At 41.6% G+C, this 14,874-nt stretch overlaps 1 protein-coding gene across 2 annotated transcripts; it reads left to right on the top strand.

Annotated features, from left to right (window-relative positions):
* Positions 1-413: 413 nt before the first annotated feature.
* Positions 414-14,521, top strand: ttr (transthyretin (prealbumin, amyloidosis type I)). Of its 2 annotated transcripts, XM_074636960.1 has the most exons (5): positions 414-567; positions 8,057-8,196; positions 8,289-8,424; positions 9,016-9,057; positions 14,219-14,521. In XM_074636960.1, exons 1-4 carry the CDS (start codon positions 496-498, stop codon positions 9,046-9,048), a joined length of 381 nt encoding a protein of 126 aa, XP_074493061.1. In that variant the 5' UTR covers positions 414-495; the 3' UTR covers positions 9,049-9,057; positions 14,219-14,521. The 2 variants fall into 2 exon arrangements, with proteins under 2 accessions (XP_074493061.1, XP_074493060.1); XM_074636959.1 differs by lacking the exon at positions 9,016-9,057.
* The last annotated feature ends 353 nt before the right edge of the window (positions 14,522-14,874 follow it).

Raw genomic sequence — 14,874 nt, 5'->3', positions numbered from 1 at the left:
ATTTTGTCCTATTATATATAATCAGTGTGTAGTTGTGACTTTTTGTATAACATCAGTGTGTAGTTGTGTCCTCTTATATAAAATCAATGTGTAATTGTGTCTTCCTATATAAAACACTCAAAAATGTAAAAATGTTTGGTATGCATTCGGTTCTATCATGGTTGATTAATCTGACATGTTAAATATATTATGACGCCTGTAGACAGAGGTGGAGGCAACGAATCACTCAATTTACTGTTGTCACTGTAACAAAGTTGTTTTTTGCGTCCTCATACTTTCTCAAGTGTTTTTTTAAAAACAGGCAAGTCTACACTGATTCGGTCTGAGTTATTCATTGACATGGTCCACAGAGCTGGCAGCAGGGTGGGTGAGGGAGGGAGGGAGTGGGGGGAGGACAGCTGCTGTTATAAAAGGCCTGAGACCGTGCAGGTCATGTGCAAGCACCAGTGATTTCTGTCAGTCTGTCCGTCCGTCCGTCTGCCCACCAGCCCGACTATGCACCAACCACTGCGGTGTCTGCTTCTAGCCTCTGTCGTGCTACTTTGCAACAGCGCCCCCACCCCAACGGTCAGTGTCTGCGAGCAATATCTGTGATATGAGTTTGTGTTATACAAAATAATTATAAATGCAATTACATCCATTATTTTAAAGACCTATACAATAAGAAAATAGTGGTTTTGGGGGTACATGCTATAGATCTCATATTCAGTCTGTAGGTTTTGAATATTTGTTGGCATTTAAAATCTAATTCTGCCAACAGGATTACAATAAAATAAGCTGGGTTTTAGTGTGAGGTTCAAGAAAAACTAAATTATTATCTTCCAACAATATGTTGTGTAGTTGAGTGTAATTAAAGTTGTTTGTCTGTTAGCAGGATTACTCCAAAAGTTTGCGATGGATTTGAATGAAATCTTTTGTTGGAGTGGGGTGTAGCATAATCAACAATCCATTAGATTTTGGTTGCTATCCCGATCATAATCAGAAAAAAGCGGTAGATGACGGGATGAGAGACAATGTAGTGCAACGTTATACAGACATAACAAGGCTGCTGAATGAGAGAGGCATCAGCCGATACGTTACACAGAAACACACCGTGTTAATAACAAGCCGTCCACCTCACGGTACCGCCAGCTGTGAGCTGTGATCTGTTTTTGAAAGTCACACACCTTGGCTTTCGCAGAGCGCAGACCTCTCCGAATGCCATTCTAGTTTAAAAAATGAGACTGGATTCAGCGTTTCTAAATACGATGTAGCTGAACGCACCATGGTTTTAACACAATTTTAACTTAAGACAATCATGAGATGGGATCACACCAGCCGCAATGCCAAATCAGGCCAGGTGTGTAAAGTGGGGGTGGAGAGGGGGGGCAATTTGATCTCAACTACATACCGGTAAAGTAAAGAAGCTATCGCAGTGACAAAATCTGTCCACAGACAGACATATAAACACATTTTAAAGTCCTCCAAACCTGCTCCGTGGTAGTCCCTGCTGCAGTAGAGGTCTCCAGGACCACATCATGAGGACTCACAAACTGTGGTGGTTGGTAACAACACTAATACATTGACTATTACTGAATAAACTGCTAAAAGAGAAACTTTGATGAACTCCCAGCACCTAGGCCAGTAGACCAAATCAATCTGTGGAGCAGCGGTGGGTTCAGTGACCTGCCTGTACCTGGTTCACCCTCATGACGTCCTTACCTGCTCTGTACTGTAAACACAGGAGATAGCAGCTCTGTAGAAAGCAACAGAGGAGGGATCGCCCTTCTAGGATGGACAGACGTGCAATAGATGTGGTGTATACAGAGTAACAGCATAATGAAAATACAACATAGACAATCCATATGACAAAAAATAATACATATAATGTGAACGTGTGTGAGAAAGTGGATCCAGGAGGATGTCAAGCAGCTTCCAGGCGTCACCAAACAGATAGAGCCAGAGCAACACGACCTCCTCTTTACGCCAGATAGATAGAACCCGAGCAACATGACCTCCTCTCCATGCCAGATAGATAGAGCCAGAGCAACACGACCTCCTCTCCACGCCAGATAGGTAGGAGACCACCTACTGTCTACTGCAGAAGGGACCACCACAGAGGAGGTTAGGAGGACTCTGCCAGGTGTCTGTCTGTCTGTGTCTGTGTCTCTGTCTGTCTGTCAGTCTGTCTGTCTCTCTGTCTCTCTGTCCCTCTGTCTCTCTGTCTGTCTGTCTCCCAGTGTAACAGCTGTTCCAGATGCAGTCAGGAAACGTTCCAGGTGTGTAGTTGAGATCAAATGAAGGCCGAGTTCAAAGACAGCTTTACACCTGTGGTCAGATTTGGCGTGGCGGCGCCGGCTGGCGTCATCCTGTCACAAGATGCTCTCTAGTTACTAATAATCAGCGTTGTCACATTTAGCCTGTTTAGTTAAGATCAGAGCTTCTAAATCACGCATCTCCATCCATGGCTTTTACAGGTAAATTCACACTGAACCAAAAACCATTAAATGAAGAATCCCATTCATCTTCATCACTACTCCTCATCACACTCCTAATCACACACCTAATGTAACAAGAGATCTCTGTGTTTGGAAACGATTTTCATCAACTTTAAGCTTCAGATCTTTCAAGCCATATTTCCATCTACACTTTATATATTTCATTAATGTCTTGTTGTCTATTGTTGTGTATCACACCTGTTAAGAAGATGTTCTCCCTTTGGATTCATTTGTAAACTTAAAGGGACTCTATGTAAAAATCTGAAATTGCTTGTTGACACCTGTGGCCGTTAAGACACCTGTGGCCGTTAAGTCACCTGTGGCCGTTAAGTCACCGAAAGTCGGCGTCCTGTTGCTCGCGCTTGTGCTCGCTCTAAATAGACATGAACGAGCATTGCTCAAAACAGTGAGGTGACACACGTCAGCTAAAACCACAATATCGGTCTGGGTATCATCGGATAATCCGTTTTTCCTTTGGAATTCAGAAAGGAAAATTTTTTTTTTTATTTTTTCGTTTCTGAATCAAAAAATGAAAAACGAACCCAAACCGGGCCGTTTTTTGTTTTTGCGAATTCCTTTTCTCATTATTCGTTTTTAATTGAAGAACGGAAGTCACGTGGATTTTTTGTTTTTTCGTTTTAAACCACAAACGAAAAACGGAATCACGTGGTGCTCTGTTTGTTTTTTGTTTCCAAACGAAAAACGAAAAAAACTAATTAAAAAAACGATCCGATTTAGTTTCTTCAAGTTTCTTTCTGTCATTTTCTCTTTTGAATCGAAGTGCGGAGAACGGCAGTCACGTGACCAGGAAGTGAAGGCAAACATGTCAAAATAAAAGCCAAGAAGATAGTTTGGTCATTCTATAAAAGTGTAACATTATTTAAGCACAGGATCAAAGTAACAGTAGAAGATAAATAGGCTAAATAAATACACAAATAAATACATACATAGATATTTTTTTTTGTTCTTTTCATTAACACATGAATGTCTTTTATCCAAAAAGTGTGTGATAAATTACAGGGAGGGTCTCTACAGATGTTATACAGAACTCTCACGTAATTGACACTTTTCTCTCTTACTATGGGCTGTTTCTTTATGTCGGCAGGTGAGAAGCACTATGTGGCTCCTCCTTTCAACACACCTGACACTTCCACCTGATCCTTTTACTACACCATGATAATGCAAATTTTTCAACCAGCGATTATGACATTAATGCCAGCTAGACAGAATAAAGCTCTGTCTGTCATGACAATAGTACTGTACTGAAGGCCACTTCATCACTCCAGATACTGTAGATTTAACAGATACCTGCTGTCTTCAGATGGCTGTAAAGAGTCACCCGAGTAAAGGAAAGGCCTTCAGTACAGTTCTACTGTCATGACAGACAGAGCTTTATTCTGTCTAGCTAGCATTAATGTCATAACCACTGGTTGAAAAATCTGCATTATCATGATGTCGAACAAATTAAGTAAAATTACATATTATACCAAATAGACTAGAAATGATTGAAAAGCATCATAAACCACCAAACAGAATACAGAAAGTTAGTGATTTCAGTTTTTTAGTGAACTCAGGCTGATTAATCGTCATATTAGACTATGATGTCTGAAGGTTGGCAAACATGCTGATCAACTATACTCATCTATCATTGACCATGATTATTGACTTGACTTTTCATCTATAAATGCGTCAAAATTGAAAATTTGACTGAAAAGAAAATCCTTGGGGATTGAGTAGTGGTGACCTCTGACCCCTACGGTGGGTAACGTCACAGAAGGCCTACTCATAAAATGCACTGACTTCACTGATAGCGAATCTCCCTCCAAACTAAATTGTAAAGCTGACGGCCCTTCAATATGATCTGATCAATACAATACAATCAAACTTTATTGTTCACCAGGCTGGAAATTTGTCTTCAGCTCACAAAACACAGAAAACAACAAACATTAAAAACCAGACAGCAGTTAGTAAAAAACAGAGACAGGTTATGTTACACATTAAAAACAGTTCATGTCAGTGTCTGTGGCTCAGATCTGCTCAGTCACTGTGTTGAGTTAAGAATATTGATGGCATTTGGGATGAAAGACTTTTTAAACACATGTTTAGTTGCCAGAGGGGCTCTATAGCTCCTCCCGACTGGCTGCAGAGAGGATGGGAGCTATCTGCCAGGATACTCCTCGCCTTCTTCCTCGTCCTTTCTGTAAAAAGTTGAGTCAAGGGCTTTTGGGGTTTACCAACTATTTTGCCTGCTATTGACACAATCCTAAACAGTTTATTCTTCTATCTACAGTGTAGGTGACCGTACCAGGCAGGAAGGTTAAAGGTTAAAACACTCTCAACAATAGTTTTGTACACTAATTCTAAAATCTGCCGGCTGACACCGAGGCCACTGAGTTTCCTTAGAAGATAAAGTCGCTGTGAGCATCTCTTGAAAATATACTCTGTATTTACAGAGAAGCTCACCTGGGTGTCCAGGACTGTACCGAGGTATTTAAAGTGTCCCACAGTTTCAACATGTTGGCCATCAAGTGAAACTAGCTCTGTGATCAAATGTTGTTTTGTGCAGCACATGATTAATTCTTTGGTCTCGGCCACATTGATTTCTAGCTGGCTAGTGTGACACCGTGTTTGAAGGGCTGTAGTGTGGGCCAGATAGGCAGCTTCACCTAGTGGGCCTGTTTCCTGTAAAAGGTCAACTAAGGCCATGTCATCCGCATACTTGAACAGTCTAAAATGTTTCTCATTGATCATAAATTCATTAGTAAAAAGAGAGAATAGCACAGGGGAAAGAGCACAGCCTTGTGGGCAGCACGTCTGATATGTTCTCCCTGACACAGACCCTCTGATCCACAGAACTAACCCTGTGTTGATGTTGAGATCAATGAGCCTTTTCAGGAGAATATGCGTCTTCATTGAGTTAAAAGCTGAGCTAAAATCCGCGAATAAAGCTCTGGCATAACCTTTAGGATGCATAAGGTGTTTTGTGACTGTGTTAAGCAGAGTCAGCACAGCGTCGTCTGGGCCTCTGTTGCTCTTATTTAAGCGAACTGGATCTAGCACTGTACTGGTCAGGTGGCTGGCAAGAACTCGTTCCATGGTTTTACACAATATGGAGGTTATTGCGATAGGCCACAGATCACTTGGCTTACTTGCGTCGGCTTTTTTACCACAGGCCTAATTATTGTGAATTTCCATGATTTTGATGAAGTGGCCTTCAGTCCAGTACTATTGTCATGACAGACAGAGCTTTATTCTGTCTAGCTGGCATTAATGTCATAATCGCTGGTTGAAAAATCAGCATTATCATGATGTAGAACTACTCGGCTACAGCCTTCCTAGTGGAGTGAAGGGATCAGGTGGAAGTGTCGTGTGTGTTGAAAGGAGTAGCCACATAGTGCTTCTCACCTGCCGACATAAAGAAACAGCCCATAGTAAGAGTGTGAGAGAGAAAAGTGTCAATTATGTGAGAGTTCTGTATAACATCTGTAGAGACCCTCCCTGTAATTTATCACACACTTTTTGGATAAAAGATATTCATGTGTTAATGAAAAGAACAAAAAAAAAAATATCTATGTATGTATTTATTTGTGTATTTATTTAGCCTATTTATCTTCTACTGTTACTTTGATCCTGTGCTTAAATAATGTTACACTTTTATAGAATGACCAAACTATCTTCTTGGCTTTTATTTTGACATGTTTGCCTTCACTTCCTGGTCACGTGACTGCCGTTCTCCACACTTCGATTCAAAAGAGAAAATGACAGAAAGAAACTTGAAGAAACTAAATCGGATCGTTTTTTTAATTTGGTTTTTTCGTTTTTCGTTTGGAAACAAAAAACAAACAGAGCACCACGTGATTCCGTTTTTCGTTTGTGGTTTAAAACGAAAAAACGAAGAACCCACGTGACTTCCGTTCTTCAATTCAAAACGAATAATGAGAAAAGGAATTCGCAAAAACAAACAAACGGCCCGGTTTGGGTTCGTTTTTCATTTTTTGATTCAGAAACGAAAAACGAGAAAACGGCCGTTTTCTCGGTTTAAAATGAAAAAATAAAAAAACGTTTTATCCTTTCTGAATTCCAAAGGAAAAACGGATTATCCGATGATACCCAGACCAATATCACTCTATATCACACCTGCTTGGCAGTAATGTTAGCTGACCAGACGAAGGTCTCTCCATGAATCAATGCTGATCCTAGTGTTGGCTTTTCCTGCCTCAGCCTCCCGACCGCGTGAGAGGTGGAGCGAGAGAGCGAGTGAGAACGAGCGCGGTGTGTGAGTGAAGGCAGGCAGAGGAGCAGAGTACAGCAGAGACTCCGGCCCTGGAGACCAAAGCTACGGTCTCCCCCGCATCCTCCGACCGCGGCCAACATTGTTTAACAGACGGGCTTCACTAGATAGAACTTTGCGGTTTTGGTGCTTCCGTGTAGTTTGTGTTGGAGTCTGAGTCTGAACAGCGTAGCCACATGCTAGCGCGCATGGGACACCGACCCGCAATGATTTATACGTTTAAGAAAATGAAATAAAAGAGTTTGTTCTGTGCTGACTCGTCCGTCACGGCACTTTTAAGTCTTGACTTGCAGAATAAAAACAGCTCACATTTGACTCAATAGTTATCATGATTGAAACCAATCGAGTCAATGATAACTGATGACTATTTTGGGCAGCAGGACCATTGGATTGGTTTCCTTAGTTACCAGTTATTATCCAGTATTACCACCAGTGATACCAATGAAGAGCATTGTCTGCTGGCAATTTAATTCCCTCTTACTTTATTTAAAGCGGAAGTAGGCGAGATTGGAGCAAATATGATTAAAAATAGTTATTTCTATAAAACGGTCACTATATTGTGACAGTAGTACATGAGACAGGTAACATGAAAAATATCATGTTCCTCTGTGTCCTCCGGTGCTCCTAACGGCATCTGAAAGATTTCACAGACCGGAGGAAAACAAGCAGTAAGAGCTGATCTGAGGTCTGCTGTTCATCTGCTGTCTATGAGAGCCGGCTGTCAATCACTCGCGAACCCCGACCAAACGGTCAAACTAGGCAGCGCTGATCAAATATGAATCAATATTCTGTTACGTTAATGCCTATTTCTCTCCTCAAATGTTTTCAGAATCATCTTGTAGTGTACGGGTTAGCTTTAAAATGAGGAAGTTTGTGACGCAGCCGCCATTGTGAAATCTGGTGAAGGAACGCCAAGTTCTGGTCACATGACCGGAGCACAGCCAATAGGAACGCTCTCTCAATGAAATGAGCAGTGATTAGTCAAAGTCTCCCGTCACTGGCTAGATTTTTTAAAGCCTGAAAACAGAGCCATGAGGAGGAGCAGAAGTCTAGTTATTTCTCAGATCACTTGAATTACAATATGCTGAAAAGTTATTATGGAATTTTTGCCCAATGATGCCAAAAATATACTGCCTACTGACACTTTAATGCACAACGTGAAAGAAGCACTACATTACAGTCATATAATGAGCATGGTGCATGAACATTGAACCAGCCCTGGTAGTGAAGTGTTACAATGAGCAGCAGATATGAGGTATATGAGTCCCGGCTTGTGTCTGTGCTGCAGGAGAAACATGGGGACACCGACGCCAAATGTCCTCTGATGGTGAAAATCCTGGATGCCGTGAAAGGGACTCCAGCCGGGTCAGTGGCACTCAAGGTGTCTCAGAGGACTGATGATGGGGGATGGACGCAGATCGCTACCGGGTAAGTACATTATATGAAACAGAATGTCTCTCCTCGTGATCTGTTTGATATGTACAAAGCATGCAAACAGATTTCACTCTTCCTCACTGCAGGATGACAGATGCCACTGGAGAGGTCCATAATCTGATCACAGAGCAGCAGTTCCCAGCAGGAGTGTATCGTGTTGAGTTTGATACCAAAACGTACTGGAAGAATGAGGGCAGCGTGCCGTTCCATGAAGCAGCTGATGTGAGTATGAACCACCTGCTGGTCAGAGCTACACGGTGTCCTACTGTCCAGCACCCACCCACCCCCTTTCCTCAACCTCAGCAAAGCAGCACTGTTGGTAAAGAAGAGGTTCCTGTGTTTGGTCGAGCCCCATACATAGCTGAACCATGTGGTTGTATCTTTTTGTTGCTGAGGTTGTGAAAAAAAGTCCTCAACCTAAAGCCGTGTCTTCTCTGTGGAACTCCTATTTTTCAGGATTTGTTTTATATGAGCCAGCGGGAGCCCTCACAGTGGTGACTGTGGTGGGTCATGGAGGTTAAGAGGGGTTTATGCTCGCCATAGTTCTCCCCCGTGCGAGGGTGCGCGGGGAGATCTACTGTGAGCAAGGAGGCAAGTTGTCGCAGCTCTTGGTCCTGCACCAAATAACGTCAACTGAGAAGAAAAACAATGAATCAGAAAGATGGACAATTAGCTTTTAAAACAGGTGATCTTGGAAATCTACATTTGAGTAAACATTTTGCCAGCCGAATCCAATTGTGATATATTGGATATTCAACCTGTCAACCTTTGTTTCATTAGAAGACATGTAATATTTGACTCCTTTCTTAACAGGGATGGTATAAAGGCGATAAAGTGCGTCCATGAATATGAGATGTGAGTTAACAGTTAATTACAATTCCCCCCCGGCATTGAGGAGTTTGGTTTGTGGCGTTTTGACGGTAACACTCGTTGACTTCTTGCTTCTTTGCAAAATATTTTGTTTGTACAAAATACTGTGCGTGCTCGTAGCTCGTGCGCCGTCTGTGAAGGCCATAGCCTGTATAAATTATGGACGTAGTCTCTGCGACGTCACCCATAGGTTTCTGAAGAGCCGTTATGAAGCTCAAAGTGGGCGGTTCCAACCGCCGTCATAATTTTTTACTTTTTTATTTTTGCTTTAATAACATATTACAGTACATTACAAGACAACACAGTATACAAAAGCAACGGGGGAAAAAAGCAGAACAAAACGCAAAGACCAGACAAACAATTGGAGGAGGGAGGGGGGAGAACCTGTCATGACTGGCAATGTTGAGGAGGTGCATTGTGGGTTATTTTGAGTTATTGTATTTGAACAAATCTGTGTGGGGTGGTGTAGAGGGGAATCAGCTCTGAATGTACTGCAGCAAAGGAGACCAGGTGTTATGGAATGAGGTGAAATTGTCCTTTAAGGTTGATGTGAGTTGTCCTAAGTTAGAGTGGTTGGTTAGCAGATTGAGCCAATGGTTTACTGATCATTTTGTTCTGTCTTTCCAGTTCAGTAATATGGTTTTCTTGGCAACGGTTAATGCAATTAGTATGAATGTTTGGAGATGTTGTGGAATTGAAAATGCGGTAGGTCGCCTAGCAGAGAGATGGAGGGGGAGGGGGGATGCTGAGGTTGAGGATCTCGGACAGCTCTCTCATGACCTCTGACCAAAATCGTCTAACTAACTAACTAAGCCAGAATGCATGGATGTGATTGTCTAATGCAGTTGGACAGTGAGTGCAGGTGTTGTTGTCTATAAAGCCCATATTATACATGTTGTGAGTGGTGATGTGTGTTCTGTGTAGTACCTTGTATTGAATTAGCTGAATTTTTGAGTTGGATGACATGGCGAATGTATTGTTGCATATGTTTTTTTAATATGTGATTGATTGATGTCTATTCAGGTCTGATGTCCATTTGTCTGTTGGTATCGGAACTGTGTTATCATGGTGTGAAAAGAGTTTGTATATCTGTGATAAGAGTTTTTTGGGTTGAAATGACTTTAGTTTTAGTAATAGCGGAGGGGTGAGGTTGTGGAAGTTATGAATATCAATTTTCTTTTTTATGGTCTCTTTCAACTGTATGTACTGGTAGTGAGTGACACTGGTGGGGTAGATTGTATGTTTGTTTAAGAAGGTCAAAGGTCGTGAGACAGCCACTACTGAAAAGGTGACCCAGGCTGGTTACTCCGCTCTGCTTCCATGCTGGAAAGGTGATGGGTTCTTTATTGATTTTAAACATGTGGTTATGCCAGATAGGGGTGAGAGTTGAAGGAGATAGTTTGAGGTTGAATATGTCGTTAGCTTTTCGCCAGGCGAGTGAAAGTGGTATTTATGGTGCAAGATTTGAGGCAGCTGAGGGTTTTGACTGGTTTATCTATGAAAGCAATATGCTGAATGGGGTGGTCCTTACAAATGGTTTGTTCAGTATCGAGCCAGGTAGAGTTGGAGTTGTATGTCCAGTGTTGGATATACTGAAGCTGGTGCGAGAAGAAGTAGAGGTAAAAATTTGGTGCATCTAGTCCGCCATACTGTTTGGGTTTTTGGAGTGTGGTTAATTTGATCCTAGGTCTTTTTCCTTTCCAGTAAAATGTGTTAACTGCTGAGTTTAGAGAGGAGAACCAGCCTGGGGGTGGGTTAACAGGGGTCATGGATAATAGATCGTTTATTTTCGGGAGAATATTCATTTTAACAGTGGAGATGCTGCCAATTAGTGAAAGTGGGAGTTTATTCCACCTATCCAGATCTTCTTTGATATTGTGTACTAAGGGAGTAAAATTGAGTTTGAATATGTCAATTGGGTTTGTGGAAACATGGTTCCGAGGTATTTAATGGGTTGAGTTGTGTACTTATAGAGTAAGTCCCCAATCTCAGCATCCTAGTCTATGTGAGTTAGAGGCAGAATCTCAGACTTAGACCAGTTGATGGAATCAACGTAGTACAGCCGCCGTCATCATTGCAGTGACAACACAGCCTAGCTCACGGCTAATCCAAGAATGGCCAAAGAGGTTGATCGTCGGTGAATCTCTGTTTTGTTGTTCTTCTTTTTGGTTGACACTGACAGCTGACCTTATTGTACCATATCGCTCTGAGCTTTTTAGATTCCCATTTCAACAACAGGTCAAATACTCTACAATACTGTAATAGTTACACAGAACAAGGATATGCACATTTGTATGTATACAGTACATTTGCAGTATTTGTGTAGCAATGTGTTACATGTAGTATAAACAGAAAATTCACTTTTGATCGTTCATGTAAAGCCATATACAGCGAACAGAAATTTTGCCACAAAAAGTCATCTATGCCAAAAAACAACAACAACAACAACAATGAAAAATCCTGCAGTAGTTCAGTTCAAAAACAACAAATTGTACCTCGTCGTCATAGATATTTATGGAATATACATGTATGTCTGACAGATTTTGATAATTGAACAGATCATTTTGCATGTGATGGCTCCAACGATGAAGGGATGTTTGACTCTCTTGCACGTGTGCCAACACATTTGCAATTTGCTTGAATGACTGAAACATTCTATTCTGTTGTGAATGACAAACTAATTGTTCAGAGATTTGAACTTATTGTTTAGAAAAAAAATATTCTCATTTGAGAATTGAGTCAAAGCGAATGAGAAAAACTGTAAAAAAAAAAAGAAGAAAAAAACAACAACACACACATACAAAAAATATGGACTTGGTGTGTAAAGGTATTAAAGCTGAAGTAGGCGAGATTGGAGCAAATATGATTAAAAAAAGCTATTTCTATAAAATCATGTGCCTCTGTGTCCTCCTGTGTCCTCCGATGCTCCTAACGGCATCTGCAAGATTTCTCAGACCGGATGAAAACAAGCAGTAAGAACTGATCTGAGCAAATGTTTTTATAATCATCTTGTTGTGCACGGTTTAGCTGTAAAATGAGAAAGTTTGTGACGCCGCCGCCATTGTGGAATTTTTTGAAGGAACGCCAAGACCGGAGCACAGCCAATAGGATTGCTCTCTCAATGAAATGACCTGTGATTGGTCAAAGTCTCCCATCACGGGTTAGATTTTCTAAAGCCAGAAAACAGAGCCATGAGGAGGAGCAGAAGTCTAGTTATCTCTCAGAACACTTGAATTACAATATGCTGAAAGGTTATTATGGATTTTTTGCCCAATGATGCCAAAAATATACTGCCTACTGCAGCTTTAAGGATGGGACTTTTTCATGTCGTGCCTTGTGTTGCACTGTTGACAAACCCATTGTCCCTCACTGTTGTTAAAGACAAGGTGGGCGCAGCAACACTGCTGCTTTCTGGTCAAACATCACACTGCCACATTATGTGTGGACCATTAGCACCAGTATCAAATGGATGGACAGACAGACAGACAGACACTACGGGTTTCAGGCTTGTTGCCAAAAGGGCGGATCTTTTGGAGCTTGAGCACCGGGGTATACTTGATCAGAACAGCTTTTGTCGACATGCTGTCTGACCACGTCACAAATTAAAAGTGTTTATAGTTGTTCTGACAACAGCACAGGAAGAGTAAGCCATCACAGAGGGAGGGAGACTCATTCATCTCATTTAAATATGGACATAACTGAGCACATTTTCTCCTGACTGTCTCTCCTGGAAGACATTCATAGTGTTGCACTCAATTGTTGATATGAAAGTGACAGAAATAGTTTTGTGAAGAATGAAAAAGAGCTGAGAGAGACTGTAACGGCTTATCTTCCGTTGTCTGATCTGAGGCCTGTACTACCAAGCAGTAGCGTTAGAAGGGTAACTTCAGGTTTAACCCTTCAGGGTTTTCCGTCCTACGAAGGTGGATCACTTCTTACCGGGGTACGGTACGGGTAGTTGATAACCACCGTCGTTGGACCGTTTAGCCTGATCTCGGTCGTTAGGGTTAGTTAAACCAGATAACGAGAAGACACCCTGGGTATGTTGAACTCACTTCGTAGTCCCGGCCTCTGGTCTTGAAGCAGCAGTATTTACATTAGCATGTTCAAACATGCTGTTTGCTATTCTGCTGTTTATCTACAGGGTGAGGTAACACTTCCCAGAACAGCATGGCCAAAAGTCATCTGTTATCATTATCTAATGGCCTCCTTCTCTTCTTCATTCACTTTGATTCATACAGCAGTCGTCCATTTGTATCACAGCGTGTGCATTCAGTTTGTGTCTGATTTGGCTGTTATCACGTCGACCACAGTCTTTATTACTGTCGCAGCAAAGCTTTATCACGTCGACCACAGTCTTTATTACCGTCGCACCAAAGCTTTAAACATATAGTGTATCTGTAAACCTTCTTTCATATCAGCCACGTTGCTTCTAACTTCAGTTTCATTTCAACTCAGACTTCACTTTCAGAAGTGGAAGCATTTTGAGGTGGGTGGTGCCAAACATGGAACGCATTCAACTCTATACTGCTTCTATAGTTCAAGACTTTGAAGGTTAAATATTATGACGGAGTATTAGGGCGACATTGAGGAAAAATAAATAAATCTGAGAATTCGAGAATAAAGTCATAATATTATGACAATAAAGTCATAAGTTTAAGAGAAAAAAGACGTAATATTATGAGAATAAAGTCACAATATTTTAAAGTAGTAATTTTACGTGTGATTTTAGAGGGGTTATAGTGTGAAGTTATACTTTAGTTCAGGTTTCACAAATAACAAAATACTTCATCTTTTGGCACATCAGCACCACATTATCATCAGTATCAGGACCTTGAAAAGATTGTGCAAGAAACTGAGTTTATTCTGAAGAAAGAACCACACGGACCTGCTGGAGGAAACTGACTCTTTTGTGGAGGAAGAAATTACTTTTTTTCTCGTAAAATTGTGACTATATTCTCGAAATCTCAGATTTTTTTTTCCCCTTAATGTGACCCTAATACTCTGTCGTAAAATATATATCTCTCTGTCTCTCTCTCTCTCTCCTGTACTTAACAATGACTTTAGCCTCCACTGTATACAGTAGGTCACACTGAGTGAAAATGTTTCTGTCATTGACCGTGTGGTGTCATGTGTGTGAGTGCAGGTGGTGTTTGAGGCCCATGCTGAAGGTCATCGACACTACACCTTGGCCTTGCTGCTCAGTCCGTACTCCTTCACCACCACAGCCGTGGTCACCGTCGCACACCAGTGATACACATCCCACCGTGAAGGCTGGAGATCATCTGTTTTTCTCTTCTTGTCGACAAATCTCACGTGCTGATCCAAAACCAACACTGAATCTATCTAATAACAAGTATTGTGTGTGTGTGTACAGTATCATAGCCTGATAGGGTATCCTATCTTCTTCCTCTGTGCCATAGAGCTCCATTAAAACACATGAATGAGCCTCATTGTGTCACTGGCTGACATGTTCCTTCATCACCATGAAAACACACACAGCAGTTTATTGGGACTCAGAGTCCCACACAGCGCCGGGCAGAGTGGAGGAGCGAGCAGGCTGAAAACAGGAAACTAGAAAGTTCATCTCAGTGACTCCAGAGGGTGACACACGTCTCACTGAGTGCTGTGACTGAACTCAAGGTGGCTCGGTAAAAAAAAGGGGGACATAATGCCTCCGTGTGGTGTTTTTAAATTTGAGTAGGCCTGTTCCCGGTAACAGCGGCAATTCTAGGAATTTTTAACTGAGGTGGCAAAGGGATGTCTATAGAGGTGACCACAATGAGATGGAAATGTGCGCAT

This window comes from Sebastes fasciatus, chromosome 5, assembly GCF_043250625.1.
Source record: "Sebastes fasciatus isolate fSebFas1 chromosome 5, fSebFas1.pri, whole genome shotgun sequence".
Lineage (NCBI taxonomy): Eukaryota > Metazoa > Chordata > Actinopteri > Perciformes > Sebastidae > Sebastes > Sebastes fasciatus.
Note: the sequence above shows the minus strand (reverse complement) of the source record. Positions and strands in the feature narration are given on the sequence as shown.